Source organism: Misgurnus anguillicaudatus, chromosome 4, assembly GCF_027580225.2.
Source record: "Misgurnus anguillicaudatus chromosome 4, ASM2758022v2, whole genome shotgun sequence".
Taxonomy (NCBI): domain Eukaryota; kingdom Metazoa; phylum Chordata; class Actinopteri; order Cypriniformes; family Cobitidae; genus Misgurnus; species Misgurnus anguillicaudatus.
The window spans coordinates 19,653,864-19,668,022 of NC_073340.2; the positions used below are offsets into that span (position 1 = coordinate 19,653,864).

Here is a 14,159-nt window from a genome sequence, read left to right on the forward strand (position 1 = left end):
TGTCAGTGACGCATGTATCATGCGTATTTTTCACCGGCGCACAGCGGGTTTTTCCCTCCACAGACGCACGTCGGCAAACTAGGGAATGAACTTGCGCTCCCTGGGCGGTTCAGTGCAAAAAAGGAGGCGTGTTCCGCCGCAAACCATCCCTGGTGCTATTTTGCAGTTTCAAAAAACAATTGCGCCACTGACCTAAAAAACTAGTCTAAAGTCAGTGGCGCGTTGCGCATGGTTCATGGTGCTATTTTAAGGGCGCATGCTTGACCATAATGTATAGCGTGCACAACGCGCACACACTTTGCTTATCTAATCTACACAGATGCAACAGTTATTTTTGCAAATCATAAATTGTTACAATAAAAAATATTAACACATGAGATAAGAGAAATCATAGTGGGGAGCATTGTGGTGATAGTTTTTATTCACTGTGTGGCTGCGTTAAAAAATTCTCATGCAAATAAGGATTAAAATATTTTCATAAGTTTGTTGTGTGGCTGTATTACGTTTATTTTATGTAAATAATAATTAAAATGTTTTCATAAGAAACCTTAAAGTATATGAACTTGATTTGTAAGTGTACTTTGGGGTTGGACCTTGCTTGCGTTTCTTGGGTCCAATTTCAAAGCCCCCAAACCCTTTATTCGGTGAGGGTGGACGCAGCGATGTCCTCTGCTGGCGTCAGGTCATGTGTAGAGGCAGATCCACCTCCCGTTACACGGCGTGCCCGATTTATGCTGGCAAGCTTGGGATTCCCCCGTCTCCTGACATCATTGTAGCGCTTGGCGCAACGATGGGGATGCCAGCTGATGAGACAATTGTGGGTATTTCCTCTCACGCCTGTAACCTACGCTGATTTGGGCGGGTTTCCCCCAACCCCCTACAAAACAACTTCTCTGTCTTTGACTGCTCTTACAAGAACGTCGGTCTCCTCGGCTGTGAACCGCTTCTGGCGTGCGCCTGGTAAATCTGTCATATAATAGTAACCCGCCATGGAACTTGCGCCCTTGCGTTTAAAGGGAATGTTGGATAGCGTTCTGATTGGTTTATTTGACGCTACGCCCAAACCACACCTATGAATAATGAACCTACTTCAGACCAACCCTTTATTGATTTGCACCTGGCGCAAGAGTTATTTCTCCCGCCAGGAAAATAGCAACAGCGCCCAAGATCCGCCCACAAAGTCACTTGCGCTTTGCGCTTCGCACTTGCGTTTCAGATCGTTAAAATAGGGCCTTATGAATGTTAAAGAGCATATGGTCTAATTCACGATTTTACATTTCTTTTGGTGTGTAAGTGTGCATTAGACCTGTTAACAATATGCAAAAGGTACAAACCCCAAAATAAACTATGACGCGAGTTATTGTCTCCAACGTAAATCTCTTCTTGGACTACAACAAACACACGGATTTTAGGCAACAGTTCACTTCCTGGGCCTGTTAATGTAGACAAGACCGACATTATCATAATTCCTCCCGCTTGGACTAACAGCTTGTAAATTAACTCCTGTTAGCATTGCATTGTGAGTGAATCTTTTAAACATGGTAAGGAGCGTCACATTTCCGCCTGACGTCAGAGGAATTCAGGCCAATCACAGCGTACAGATTAGCTGGCCAATCAGAGACACAGCGCTTTTCAAAAAAAAAAAATCATGATTTTTGTACAAAACCACAAAAATGTGTTTGAGGAAAGCAGTACATCTGGAGCCACAAAAATGTACGTTATGTGGCACGTTTTTTACCATAAACCTAAAGACATTGTATTATATTAAATGCACAAAATAACATAATTTTTAGCAAATGAAATAGGTGCACTTTAACAATCTCTTTTGTATGTTGTTTTTAATATCGTCCTGTTTTGCCACTGCACATAAATAATGGATTCGAAGCTGTTTTGCACGTCATCAGGTTAATACTTTATTTGTATTGTTGTAGCGTGGACAGAGGGAGTAAAGAGAACAGGAGCAAAGAAATTAACTGTAAATTGTATACTTGAATTGGCAATGTGTGCCAACAAACGTCAGTATTAAATGGTCACAAAGTCAACAAGACACAAAGAAACTTCAAACATTTCACTTTTTTAACTGCCCAAATATAATGTGGACCTCTATAACAATGGCACAATATTACATTTTCACAAAAATACCAATTTGGTCACATGCCTACAACTATGATCAAGTGCAGAACATATGCAGCTGGTAGATTTTACCCATTTCAATTCACAATTAAAGCCTCTTTTGAAGACTTTAGTGTGACTTTATGGTGTTCCTTATAGTTCAGGTAGTGTAATAAACCCAGTGGACAGATCTGCTGTACATCTTTCAAAACATCTGGCTCTAAGCATAACTTCTTATTCATAGTTCTGTGCAAATATTCAGTAGTCTATCCAGATGCTGATGAAATATTTCAAATGTAGGGCTGAATACTATCCACTGAACTTCCTTAAATGTCTCAATGTTCGCTGCTAATGGATGGACAAGGAACATAAGAACACATTATGATGTTACTTTTAAGAATGTTTTGATAGAAAATGGTATCACAAATTTTGCTTTCTAAGGTGCATTCAGATTATGTGCATATTCTATTTAGCTTATTTAAATAAAAAGGCATCTTTTATGTAAACATCAGCTGATGAATTTTGAATTTAAATATTTAAAACCAGTTTAAAATGACTCTAATTTAAAAATTATAATTTATGTTTGGTTTACATGCTGTTTAAAGATCAAAACTTATCAAAATTTAGAATTTTGCCAATGTAATTTATAAATTAACAAATTTAACATTTTAAACTCATCGGTATAGCTAGTTGATTCATTTATGTTTCATATAGCATGATGTCATGGGGGAATAAATACAGCAAAAATAAGCTGAACACAAGATGTAAACCATCAAGGATTTGTATTATTTTGGTTTCTTTTACCACCAAACACCCTCTCTCTCTCTCTCTTTCTCACACACACACACCCAAGTGCAGCTACATAATCCACAACTGTTCATTGCATTGTGTTTTACCCTCAGGAAATGAACAGTGCTATTGCTACATTGCACAGTTTCAGACACACTTCAAGGGGATAAGGTAAAATATTGAGAATAGCGTTGGAAAGGGTGTGTGGACAAGAAAGAGGTGCTTGTTGGAAAACATCTGTAGTGCTTGGGGAAAAGAAATAAGGCAACACAGAAGCTTTTCTTTTTGGTTTTAGGTCTGAAATTTTGATATTGAGGGCTTCTCTTGAGGACATGCCTCCGGGAGAAAAGAAACAGAGTCAAATGAAGAACCACGTATGTAGGAAAACTGAGAGTTTTGTGACAACACCTGCAGATACTGAAGAAGCTATTGTTGCTCATGCGTTGTGGTTATATTGAAACCAACTTCCTTGACATGTCCCTAAGACTACTGTATATATATATATTTATATGTATACCTCATAGCGGTTCAATATTACATGTTATTTTTCAAGTCAGCATACAGAAATGATCTACTATACTGTCTTTTAACCTCATGACTAAAAGTACATTCATATTTGCGCTTGAACGAGAATCTTCAAGCGCAAGCCTCGTCTCACTCTACCAAAAGGGAAAAATATGTCAATCAAACAAATAATATTGTGAAAAACAAAAGATATAAAAAAACAAGAAAGTACAAGGGAGTGTTTAAGTCACTCCAGTGCTATAAGTCCCATAGTGCAGGCCCTGCATGGGCATCAAAACTAACTTACATCCTCTCCCTCTCTTCTTTCTGCTGGGGAGGAGAGAGAATCTACTAACCAATAGAAGGCTTCCTTGTAATACATCTCTTTTTACAAAACTACTTTTCTCCCTATCTTTATGAAGGAAGCTTCATTCATGCTATCATACTGCCTTGCTCCCATTTCATCATGCTCTCTTACTCAGTTTCATTATCTCACTTGGTTTCTCTCGCTTTGTCTCAAATCGAGTCAAGTGAATGGAGTGTCTTTGGTGGACACAAGGGGGCAGTGGGGAGGAGAAGGCCACTAAACATGAAGTCGACTTGTACATTTCTTGTATGTTGCTGGAAGAGATGAAACGGTTGGCAGGAGTATCGGAAGTACACAGACATATTTCGTAAGCGTTCGATGAGTGATCATCGAAAAGGATTAATATACCCACATCCTACAAACCAAACTATTTGAAGCACAATCTGCCTCTATACTGTACTGTACACAACCAGGTGAAATGTATGGTGGATTCTTCATCACCATATTTTCGACCCTGTCATGATGATCCTGGTTAGTGAAGGCATTACATAATAATATGTTTAATCCAAATGACACGTAGCTAAGCCATCAAGATGCTATGCTATGACTGACGAAAGAAGAGCTTCATCTATGTTCTCTATTTACTGACCTATTAAGTTTATAACATTTATCCAGGAATGATGTTTTTATGCGAACTTCCATGGAACTGACCAAGGCTAATGCAGCACATATGACTTTAACTGTGCATGCCTACACCCCCAACACACCCCACAAAAACACATACAAAAACCTGCAGGCACACATAAGCAAAATACTGAAACACATGACTGAAGTACTGATTTCGTAAGTGTGACACTATGATCTACCCCAAATTGCATTACCGCTAGACACAGTCACACACTGGACACACTCATGCATGCACACACATACAAATACACACACACACATACAAAACTGCTGCTGCCTTTTCTTTCTGTGTCTTGAATGTCTTCGGTAATAGCATTTTACTTTCAGTAGAAAGCTCCCCTTTTTATTACTTTAAGCAGTATTATTAACATAACTATTACTATAATCATTATTGTTATACTGTCTCTATTATGGAAAGCAGGCCCGACTCATTTTGCAAAACACAAATCCTGTTAGCTGTTATTGTTCACATTTTATATCATATTGACTCAAAGAGGATGGAAATCCGAGCTTTAAACTCTACAGAAAAGTGGTGTGTTGGAGGTGCATCTTTGTTTGCAGTGCCTAAAGGGGTTGTTGTATCTTTTGTTCCTTACCCCCTTACATCCTTCTTTCTGTCATCAAGACACCTCTCCATCTTTCCACCACATTTGATTCCTATTTATGCGTTTGTCGCTTTACAAAAGATAAGAGCTGTGCTAGAGTGTTCAGTTAACAAACAGAAAACAAAATATCCACTCTTAAAGATCTGTTCAGCGGTTGCAGATGTATTCCCTTGCTGCCTTTGTGTAATCACTTATGGGTTGTCCTGCTTTGTGCCACTGCTGCCACCACTGTTGTATAGGCTGGGGTTCAACATTAAAGGATGGGGCACTGTGCCTGTTAAAGGAGCAGCAGCAGCGGCGTAGTTGAAGAAAGGCAAAAAGGGCAAGGGCTCTTTGTCTCCTGATGCCATCATATTTAGAGCCATTGGAAGGGCGGCAAGGTTGTAGGGGTATGGCAGTAGCTGTGGGCCATATAGTAGGTGATAGGGGTCATGGTAAAAGGGCAGTTTAGTTGAGTCGGAATGGGGTACCATCTTCCCAAGGGGCGGAAATGGTAAGGGTCCAGCTGGGTAAGACATCAGGATTTGATCCTCCTGTTTTTTACCAGAGCAGTACCCTCCTGGTATAATTAAGGGAAGAGTAAATTCCTGGACAGGATAGCCGGAGGCCATGTGGTGTTCTGTGGGAGTGACAGAGGTTTGGTCCTTTGCTTCAGGCTCTGCTGTGGGCACTTGTGAATGCAGCAGCGCTTGAGAAGAAGGAGGATCACCTGCCCCAACTGAATTTACAGGCAATATAAGATCCTGCATTGCTGTATTGTGCCTTCCTCTGTGTGATTGGGATTGGTCAAGCTGAGGCCGCAACTGTAGGTCTAAAGGTCCTGGGGAGTGACATGGTGACTTTGAGTGCCTTTGAGAAGGTCCTTTTGGAGTGGTTTGAATAACAGAGCATGTAGGAGATGGTACAGGACTGAGTGGTTCCTCTTTGGGCACTAGCAATGATACCTCCTTATTGCGTGATTGCTCTTTTGAGAGGTTGGATGAATGTGTAATCTTTTGATCAAGCTCCCTCTTTTTTGCTAGTATTGTTGGCATGGATAAATCTTGGGCTTGGCTACTGGATTGAGAAAAAATTCGTAGATCCTGAGCATCTTGCGAATCACTGAATTCTTCATTCTGAATAACGCTACCATTTCTCTGTGTGACTGTTCCCACTCCTTGGCTAAGCACACCACCTCTGACTGTTTTTAAAGGTATGGGCCCGGTTGGACTTGTTTCTCTTCTAATCTGAGGGTCTGTCAGCTTTTGGGAAACTTGCATTTGCCTATCATTCGGCACTGGACTTCTATTCTGTTGATCTAATGTGTCTAAATGTTGTTTCTCTGGTGTCCTGTAGTCTATGCACTCTGAGCTATTCATTACTAGTACACTAGGGGGGTTTGGAGAGATGGCCTCAAACCTGTCTAATGTGGGTCTGTGTATAACTTGCGAGAACTGTGCACACTGTGGACTGTGGGATTTTTCATTGAATGCCAATTTGGGGCTTTCACAATTGCTGACTCTTTGGTGTTCTTGCATCCTCTCACCAAGTTGGTTGTCAGTGATATGATAGTCTTGTTTTGAAAAATATATGACAGACACAGGCTGCACTTGTTCAGTATTGGTATTAAAATCTTTGCTTGGTGTAGACTCTGCTACAGAAGATGTATAACTTGGTATGTTTTGCTTTTTCTCTGAGTCTTCAACCTCAGTTAAACTGCCTAGCTCGTGTCGCTTGAGATGGCAGTTGAGTGCAGCAGAGGTTTTGCAGACCTTATCACATTGGGAACATGTATATCTGATCAGAGGCTTTCTGCCCAAGCGAACTGGGCTGCCTTTTTCTATGTGCTGTCTGTCCATTCCATTTGTATCATCTTTCATTTCCACTTCCTTTCTTGTTGACTGGGAAGTAAATAATGTAGGACCAGACGGGGGCTTGTTTTTGGGATGCTGAGTTCTCTGATGTTCCTCTAACTTTGACTGTGAGGAGAAAGGAGCTCTGCAAAACATGCAAACAAACTCAAATAGATGTGTCAGCTCATGTTTATCTCGCTTCCTTGGGCTGGAGAACCAACAGCCACATGTTCCACACTCAGAGGCCTGACTTTCTGACCACCGTTGCTTGATTATAGAAGATGTTGTGTATTGAGGATTAAGTGCAGTTTGAGGAACAATTGAAGGGAGCACGAGATCAGATTTTCCAGGAGTTGCCTTTTCTTTCTCGTTATGTTCTGTTTTTGAAAGGACAGGCAAAAAGTGTGGCGTTTCACTTTCACCTTTCTGTAGATCATTAACTTTTCTTTGCTCTTTCCTTATTTCTTGTCTTTCTTTGTCATCTCCATCTTGCCCATCAACTTCGTTATTCATATTTTTCAGGAACCTCTCAGCTTTTCTTATCGGCCTCAGGGACCGTTTGAAGTGTATTTTACGCTTCCAAGCTTTAGTCCCCTGCATATGAAGGGCTTTCCGCTTGGGCTTGTACGTGTAGTACGGCCTCCACAGGTTGTCCTCCACATCATGGTCATTTCTATCCTCTCTGACCTCCTGGCGGAAGAAATATTTCCTCACCTTGCTTTTCAGTTTAGTTTTTTTCCATCTGGGCTCCCCCTCCTTTCCTTCCTGGCTAGAGTTGCGGTGTTTACGTTGATGATGATGGGTGTGCCTTTGTTCTCTCTCGTCGTCCTGTGAGAGGTTACTCTTTTTGCCTTTGCTCCGTGTAGCGCTTTTGTCTCTCATTAGGTCTGTTTCAGAAATGCTCCTTTTGACAATGGCCTCCTCCCCTATACGCACAGTAATCTGACAAAGTGGTCCACTGCCTTTGACATCTGACCCCACCGCTATTGGTATTGTCTTACTTGACTCAGTTTTATTATGAGTTTTCCGTCCCTTGTGAAGTTTCTCTGTTGACTGTCTGATTTTTGGAACCTCTGGATCTAAACTGGCAGCATTCCACTCTTTATATGCTTCAGTGTGTTCTCTCTGTTTTTTTAACTGTTTCGGAGCTTTCTTTGTAATTGCATTAGTCTCTGGACTTCTTTTTTTCTCGTCAGAGGACGTCTTGTTTCTGTGTACAATGACAGAGGAAGAAACTGCAGTACTGTGCATGATAACCGAGGGTTTGCTGTGTGCAAACGTAATGACTGATGAGACAGCTCCTTCTGGGCACTCTGGGGTTTTGCTTTTGCCATTGCTACTACATGACAGCCGTAAATCTGACCCCTCTGTCTTTTTTGTTGGTACTTCCATATCTGTTAGGGAAGCCCCTAGCTTTTTACCCTGCTCTACACCCACCCTAATAGGAAATCCCTCAAGTTCAGTCTTTATGTCTGCCGTTTGAAGATCTTTAAGGAACGATTCCAATTTCTCTGTGTCCAGAGGTGAGGGGAGATTCCCATCCAGAGATAAAGGCAGGCTAACTGATGAACCTGATGTAAGTAGTCCATCAGCCATTGGCTCAGTATATGTTTTGTAAGGTCGCTTTAGAGAGCGCATGGGCAGCAAGTGGTACAGCTTAAGACCATTGACCTTTTGTTTGTAGCCACCATTAGCTGTTTTCTCACTTGAGATCAGTCCAGGGTTGATGCCATGGAAAGCCTTTTGGTGAGTTTTAAGGTTGTAGTAGGTAGGAAATGCCTCCCAGCAAAATATGCACTGGTAGCGCCTTTCACCAGTGTGCCACACCTCATGTTTGGTGCGATATTCAGCCAGAGCAAACACCTTATCACAGTAGTGGCAAGGGTACTTTCGTCGCCATGAATGCACATTGGAGTGTCGCTTTAGGCTGGACAGAGTCATGTAAGAGCGCTCACACACAGAGCAAAAGTAAATGATATGTCCATCCACCACTTTTACAAAGTGATCCTCTTCCCCTAGGGTATCCTCGCAAGTCAATTCTCCAGCATGATGGCCATGAAGGTCTCGTACTTTCTTTATAGGTCGGCCAGGCCTTGTTCCTTGTCCAAGCTGTTCTGGCTCTGCAACCTCATCTGCTGTTTCCCCCTCCACTTCACCCCCTTCCAGGGGCTCCTCTTTGGGTTCAACTGGAAAAGCTGGCAGCCCTTGCCTGCAGGTGGCCTCGTGGGATTGCAGTCTTTTATTATGGATGAAGGCTTTGCCACAGTGGCGGCAGCTGAGTACTCGTCCCCCCCGATGGAGACGCATGTGGACAGTGAGGGACGAGGCAGTACTGAACAGACGGTGACACACCCCACATAGTAGTTCTGGCTTCCGCACTGCCCTAAAGGAGTCATGGAAAGATGGAGCAGGGAGAGTCAAGGGGGAGGACGCAAGACAGACAGGCGAAGGGGAAGGAGGAGGGGTTGATGAGGATGAATGAGGGTTAATGCTAGGGAGAGGAAGGCTCAGTTCAACATGGAGGCTGTTGGCCTTCCGTTTTTTGCCTTTTGAACTCTCTGTATCCTTCATACTCTGGTCTTGGTATGCTCTTGCACTGAGGTTGAAAAGGATGTGTGCTGTTTCTGTTGTTGAATGCTCTTTGTACCCATTATTGAGACTAACCCCAGCTGTCTCTTTTGAATAGTCCATTTTATTGGAGTGTTGTAACGGAGGTGTTGGGTATCGGGATCCGCTACCATCAACAGAAAATGACAGAGATGACTTGCAGTTTTTACTGACTGGGGAAGCTAGATCAACAGGGAAGGAGGATGAGGAAGAACATGCCAGATGGTCAGTTTTTGATGTTGTTCTGGATAACTGTTTGTCTCTAAATGACTCCCCTATCCATGCTGCGCCATCAGAACCATCTCTTTCACAGACATCAGAAGAAGAAGGGGATTGGGATGAGGAGCAATGCCTCTGTGCAGAAAAGCCAGGCAATCCAGTGCTGAGTGGAAAACTGAGAGATATCCTCGTAGTTTTGCCATCATCTACCTCATCCGTGCCCTCTCCCATCCTGCCTCCTCTCATGTGTTTATTTCTGTGTTTCATTGAATCCTTAACCTCTGAGATCCTCTTCAAGGCTGAAGTTTGTCTATAACAGAGCACTAGAAAATAAGGTGTGGCTCTAGTCAAGCAAAGGCCAAGAAATGTCCGTGAAAAGTGTGTCCGTTTTAGATATATATTCACCACAGAAGTTGATGATTGATAGAAACAGGAGTGTCAGATCAAGAAGACGGCAGTTCAAAGAGGTCAAGCCCAGAAACAATGACTCTCAGATGTATGTGACATTGTGCGTCCTTGATTATCTTGTTATGAAACAGGACAGGGTTGCTACGCACATTCAGCTCCAACAGTGCTGTGCAGATGTGAAGAGGGTTTCAGCCATCCTCTCCCGACACCATAACCTCGCTATTAATCCTGTAAGAGAACAGAAAAGAATTGTCTTGAAATAATTGTTTATGTCACATTGTAGCTATTAGACATCCACAACCACAAAAGAAAGTATTAGAATGAAGAAAAGAAAGTGACACAAAATATGTATTGCCAGCTGGCAAATCAGGATTGAAAACAGATTTACTGTCTATTCAATATAGCCAGCTCGTAATAAGCCAGGTAGTATGGTACTTATACACAAGCAACTTTATTTGAAAAGGTGAGTTGCATTCATTTTCGTTTTTGAATTTATGCCAAACCAGCAAAATCTGAAAGTGTGGATTTTAAATGATTAAGATTTATGCAAGAATTTCCCAACAAAATGTAATATATAATGTCAATACTCATCAAAGTGCTCCATACATGTTGAATCTAAAAGGGTTCCCGATGTTGATCTTTGGCAACTGTAGCCTTTTAATGCATTTAGCCATATGGTTCATACGGTCCTGGGGTTTTATAGTAGAAAATGAATATGTGTTCATACATATAGCTTTATTTAATAACCAGGTCTTTTGCTCTGCCCGTTTCGGTTGAGAGAGTTTTTCTTAGTTAGCAGTAATGATGCGACACCAGTGAAAATCCACAGTCATGGTTTTCTGTCTGCGTTTTAGTTAGGCAGGCCTCTGTAAAATTCCACAAGCAGCCCTGAACACACTGAAACTAGGTCAGCACTGTTATTGCAGAGAGAGAAAGAGAAGAGGAGGAGGGAGAGAGAGTGAGCGTGAGACAGGCAGAGCACTGGAGAGAGGTGGAGAAGAAAGAGAGATCCAGGCCTGGAGACATGAACAGCCACTAACACGCACACACACACACATGCACAGAAACACACACTGACAGGCAGTCAACCGGCCGCATGCACACGCACACTCCCCTCAACATGCAAACACATTTGCAGGCGTGCAGGCACATTATGAGCTGGTTGGTCTGTAAACAAGCAGCTTGACGGCTAGCTTTACCCAGCACACAACAAATGCAGCTGCTAGGAGCGTGCAAAGGAAGCATAGCAAAAAAACATGTATAATAATAGACGTTACATAAGAGTACATTTAGACAGACAGGAAGTATATAGGAAGAGCTTAAATAACTGTTCTGATAATGAAGTAGCAGCTATCCAAGATAAACACTATTTAAATTTGTCCCGCACTTGTTATGGCAAACACTGCTATGGCGTCAAATCAGTTGACACAACAAGGCCTAAGAATGACACAATTTTGCATGGCATTCACATAGTGAATGGACAAACACATCTGCCACCCCCTCTTTTTCTCAACGTCTGTCCCTATTTATCTCTCCCTCTCGCCCTCCTTTTCTCTTCGCGTATGACGCACACACTGCCTCTTAACAAACAGTCCCTGGCGCAAGAGGCTGGCCAAGCGTTACGGGGCCTTTGCCTCCCCCTCTGACTGCCCCCTCTACTCAAACATGCCACTGAAAGAGTTGGAGCTGAAGGGTCTGCATCTCTCAAAATTGAGTAAAATGTGAAAGACTCCTTGTAAACATCTCAACTTGCTGCTCTGCTTTCTTCCAAAAGGTGGAGATTCTCATTTTATTTGGATGGGCCTGTGCTTGTGCTCATCTGTGTGGCTCAGCGGTAGCGCATTGCATTCGTAGCACAAAAGGTTGCGTGTTTGATCCCTTGTGTAATGTACCTTGTAATTCGCTTTGAATAAAAGCATCTGCCAGATGCATAAATGTAAATCAAAATGTAATCCGTGCAGGTTACAAACTCGGAGGAAGTTGGACAATGGGCTAAAGGTCTTCATTGGACTACATGGCAGTGCAAAAGGTTAGCAGTGAAGGCCGCCTGTTTCCGACGGGGCCCACCGGGGTAAGACGGACTGTGAGAAGGGGGCTGTCGCTGGATACTGAACTCTGCACAACCTCCGGCCAAAAGCATGGTGAAGCCAGCCAGAGGAGAGATGAGGGGAGGGGAAAAGTGCAAAAGTAGGCCGTTTTGGAAGAGTGAGGGAAGCAGTTGGGAGATGAAGGGCGGATGGTGCGAGGTTGGGATCATTGTAGCTTCCAGTTTTCTTCCTAGTTACCTAATTTCCCTGAACATTTTGTGATTTGGCATGACAGGCCATGCACCAGTGATTCTGCCTGTATTACATCCTGTGTTTGACATGGTCCGCTGAGTTTAAATTCAACAAGTGATTGCTATAAATCTGTTGCTGTAATATGATCAAGAGAAATTGCATTCAAAGAAGCAATGGGAATACTCCCATGGTGACCTGGCTAAAGTTGCTTTCTCAAGATCATGTCTGAACCTGCTTCGCCCATGTCGCTGTAGAGTTTCTAACCCATTTTGTTAGGAAGATTCAAACATATACGATTTTTTTGTTTTCAGAAACATTGCTCAACATGCCTTCAACGTATGAATATCAAATAATCCAGTCTAACCAATTTAAAACCTTGAGCGGTGATGGTCATTTAATTTGATTCTGCCATTTAAACAAATTCACTTCAGTAAAATCATACAACTTGGCTGTTTTACTTCTTATGACCTCTGACCCTACGGCCTTGCTGGGGCTGTGGTGTACAATTAAGTATGGTCTACCCAAAAGAAATTAACACTTAACTATTTTATAATTTCATATGTTGTTAATATCATAATATCATCTACCGTGCCTAAATAAAACATAGATGGATGCTGGTTTAAGGTAACTGGACAAACTCCATAACCCAGTGCATCACTTGGTTGCAAGCAAACTGGCCTGAGATCCATCTTAAAAGCAAGTCCTTCATTATTTATATAATTTCATCATATGAACTTTCCACAATATCGTATTTACAACCAACAGGTAGATATTATGATACAAAACTCCATAAAGCTTTATTCGCACTATTTTACAGTCATCTCCGAGCGACTCGCCAGCCCTGAAAAAGAACTGCGTGGTTCACCCACAACAGCCGAGGATAAGGGAGACAGGCCTCGATTAGCACGCACACAAACCTTCACGCAAACGCACTCATTTCTAGTGATTACATGGGATCAAAACAACATCGACATGACACAAGAGTGGTACAGACGTACAAGAAGCAGGAAGAGAAGAAGACAGAGATAGATCAGAGGAAAAAGTCTCTCATTCTCTGCTAGGCAAGCGCACCACAACAACGTACCTTGAAAAACCTTGTGCTGCATCTCGGCTGCGATGTGTTCTCTCTCTCTCACTCTCTCACTCTCCCACCCTCGGTCTGTGTGTCCTGGTCTGCGTGTTCCCGTGTGCGTGCGTGAGTGAGAGAGGGAGAGAACACAGGGAAAGGCGCGCTCGTGCACACGGGCAGCGTTATGTAGAGACAGAGGGCAGGATCGACTGTTTCGCACTCTGACTCGCCCCCCTCCTCTCCCTCTCCCTCTCTCTCTCTCTCTCTCTCTCACACTTCACTTCGCCACTGATACATGATTCTGGGCTGTTTTTGCATTTTTTATCTCCCACAGCCTAACTCATCCACACCCCTCTTCCATTCTCAGGCTCATTTTAATTCCAGATCTCTTTTAATTTAACGTTTGCGTTCATTAGAATAAAACACACACTTACACCATGCACACTGTCTACATACACCAAGTCTGATGATAGAAAGGAAGGGAGGGAGAATCAGAGCGAGGGAGAGAATGTGCGAGTGAGAGGACGCCATTTAAGCAGTTTGTTACGAGCACTGCCAGTCCCCAAAATGGCTGAAAACAAACAGGAGCCATGCCAAAAGAAAAAAAACTTTGGGCATAGAGACATGGAGGAGAAAGAGATAAAGAGTATGAGAGAGGAGTGGAGTGGAAAGAGAGAGAGAGAGAGAGAGACATAGTTGGGTGAAACTCTTTAAATAAGGCAGGTAGTCAAAAGAGAGATC

At 42.6% G+C, this 14,159-nt stretch overlaps 1 protein-coding gene across 1 annotated transcript; it reads right to left on the reverse strand.

The window, feature by feature from the left end:
* Positions 1 to 1,888: 1,888 nt before the first annotated feature.
* On the reverse strand, positions 1,889 to 13,620 carry zbtb4 (zinc finger and BTB domain containing 4). Its single transcript, XM_055175851.2, has 2 exons — positions 13,434 to 13,620; positions 1,889 to 10,298 (listed from the first exon to the last, which is right to left on the reverse strand). Exon 2 carries the CDS (start codon positions 9,927 to 9,929, stop codon positions 5,196 to 5,198), a length of 4,734 nt encoding a protein of 1,577 aa, XP_055031826.2. The 5' UTR covers positions 9,930 to 10,298; positions 13,434 to 13,620; the 3' UTR covers positions 1,889 to 5,195.
* Positions 13,621 to 14,159: the final 539 nt, after the last annotated feature.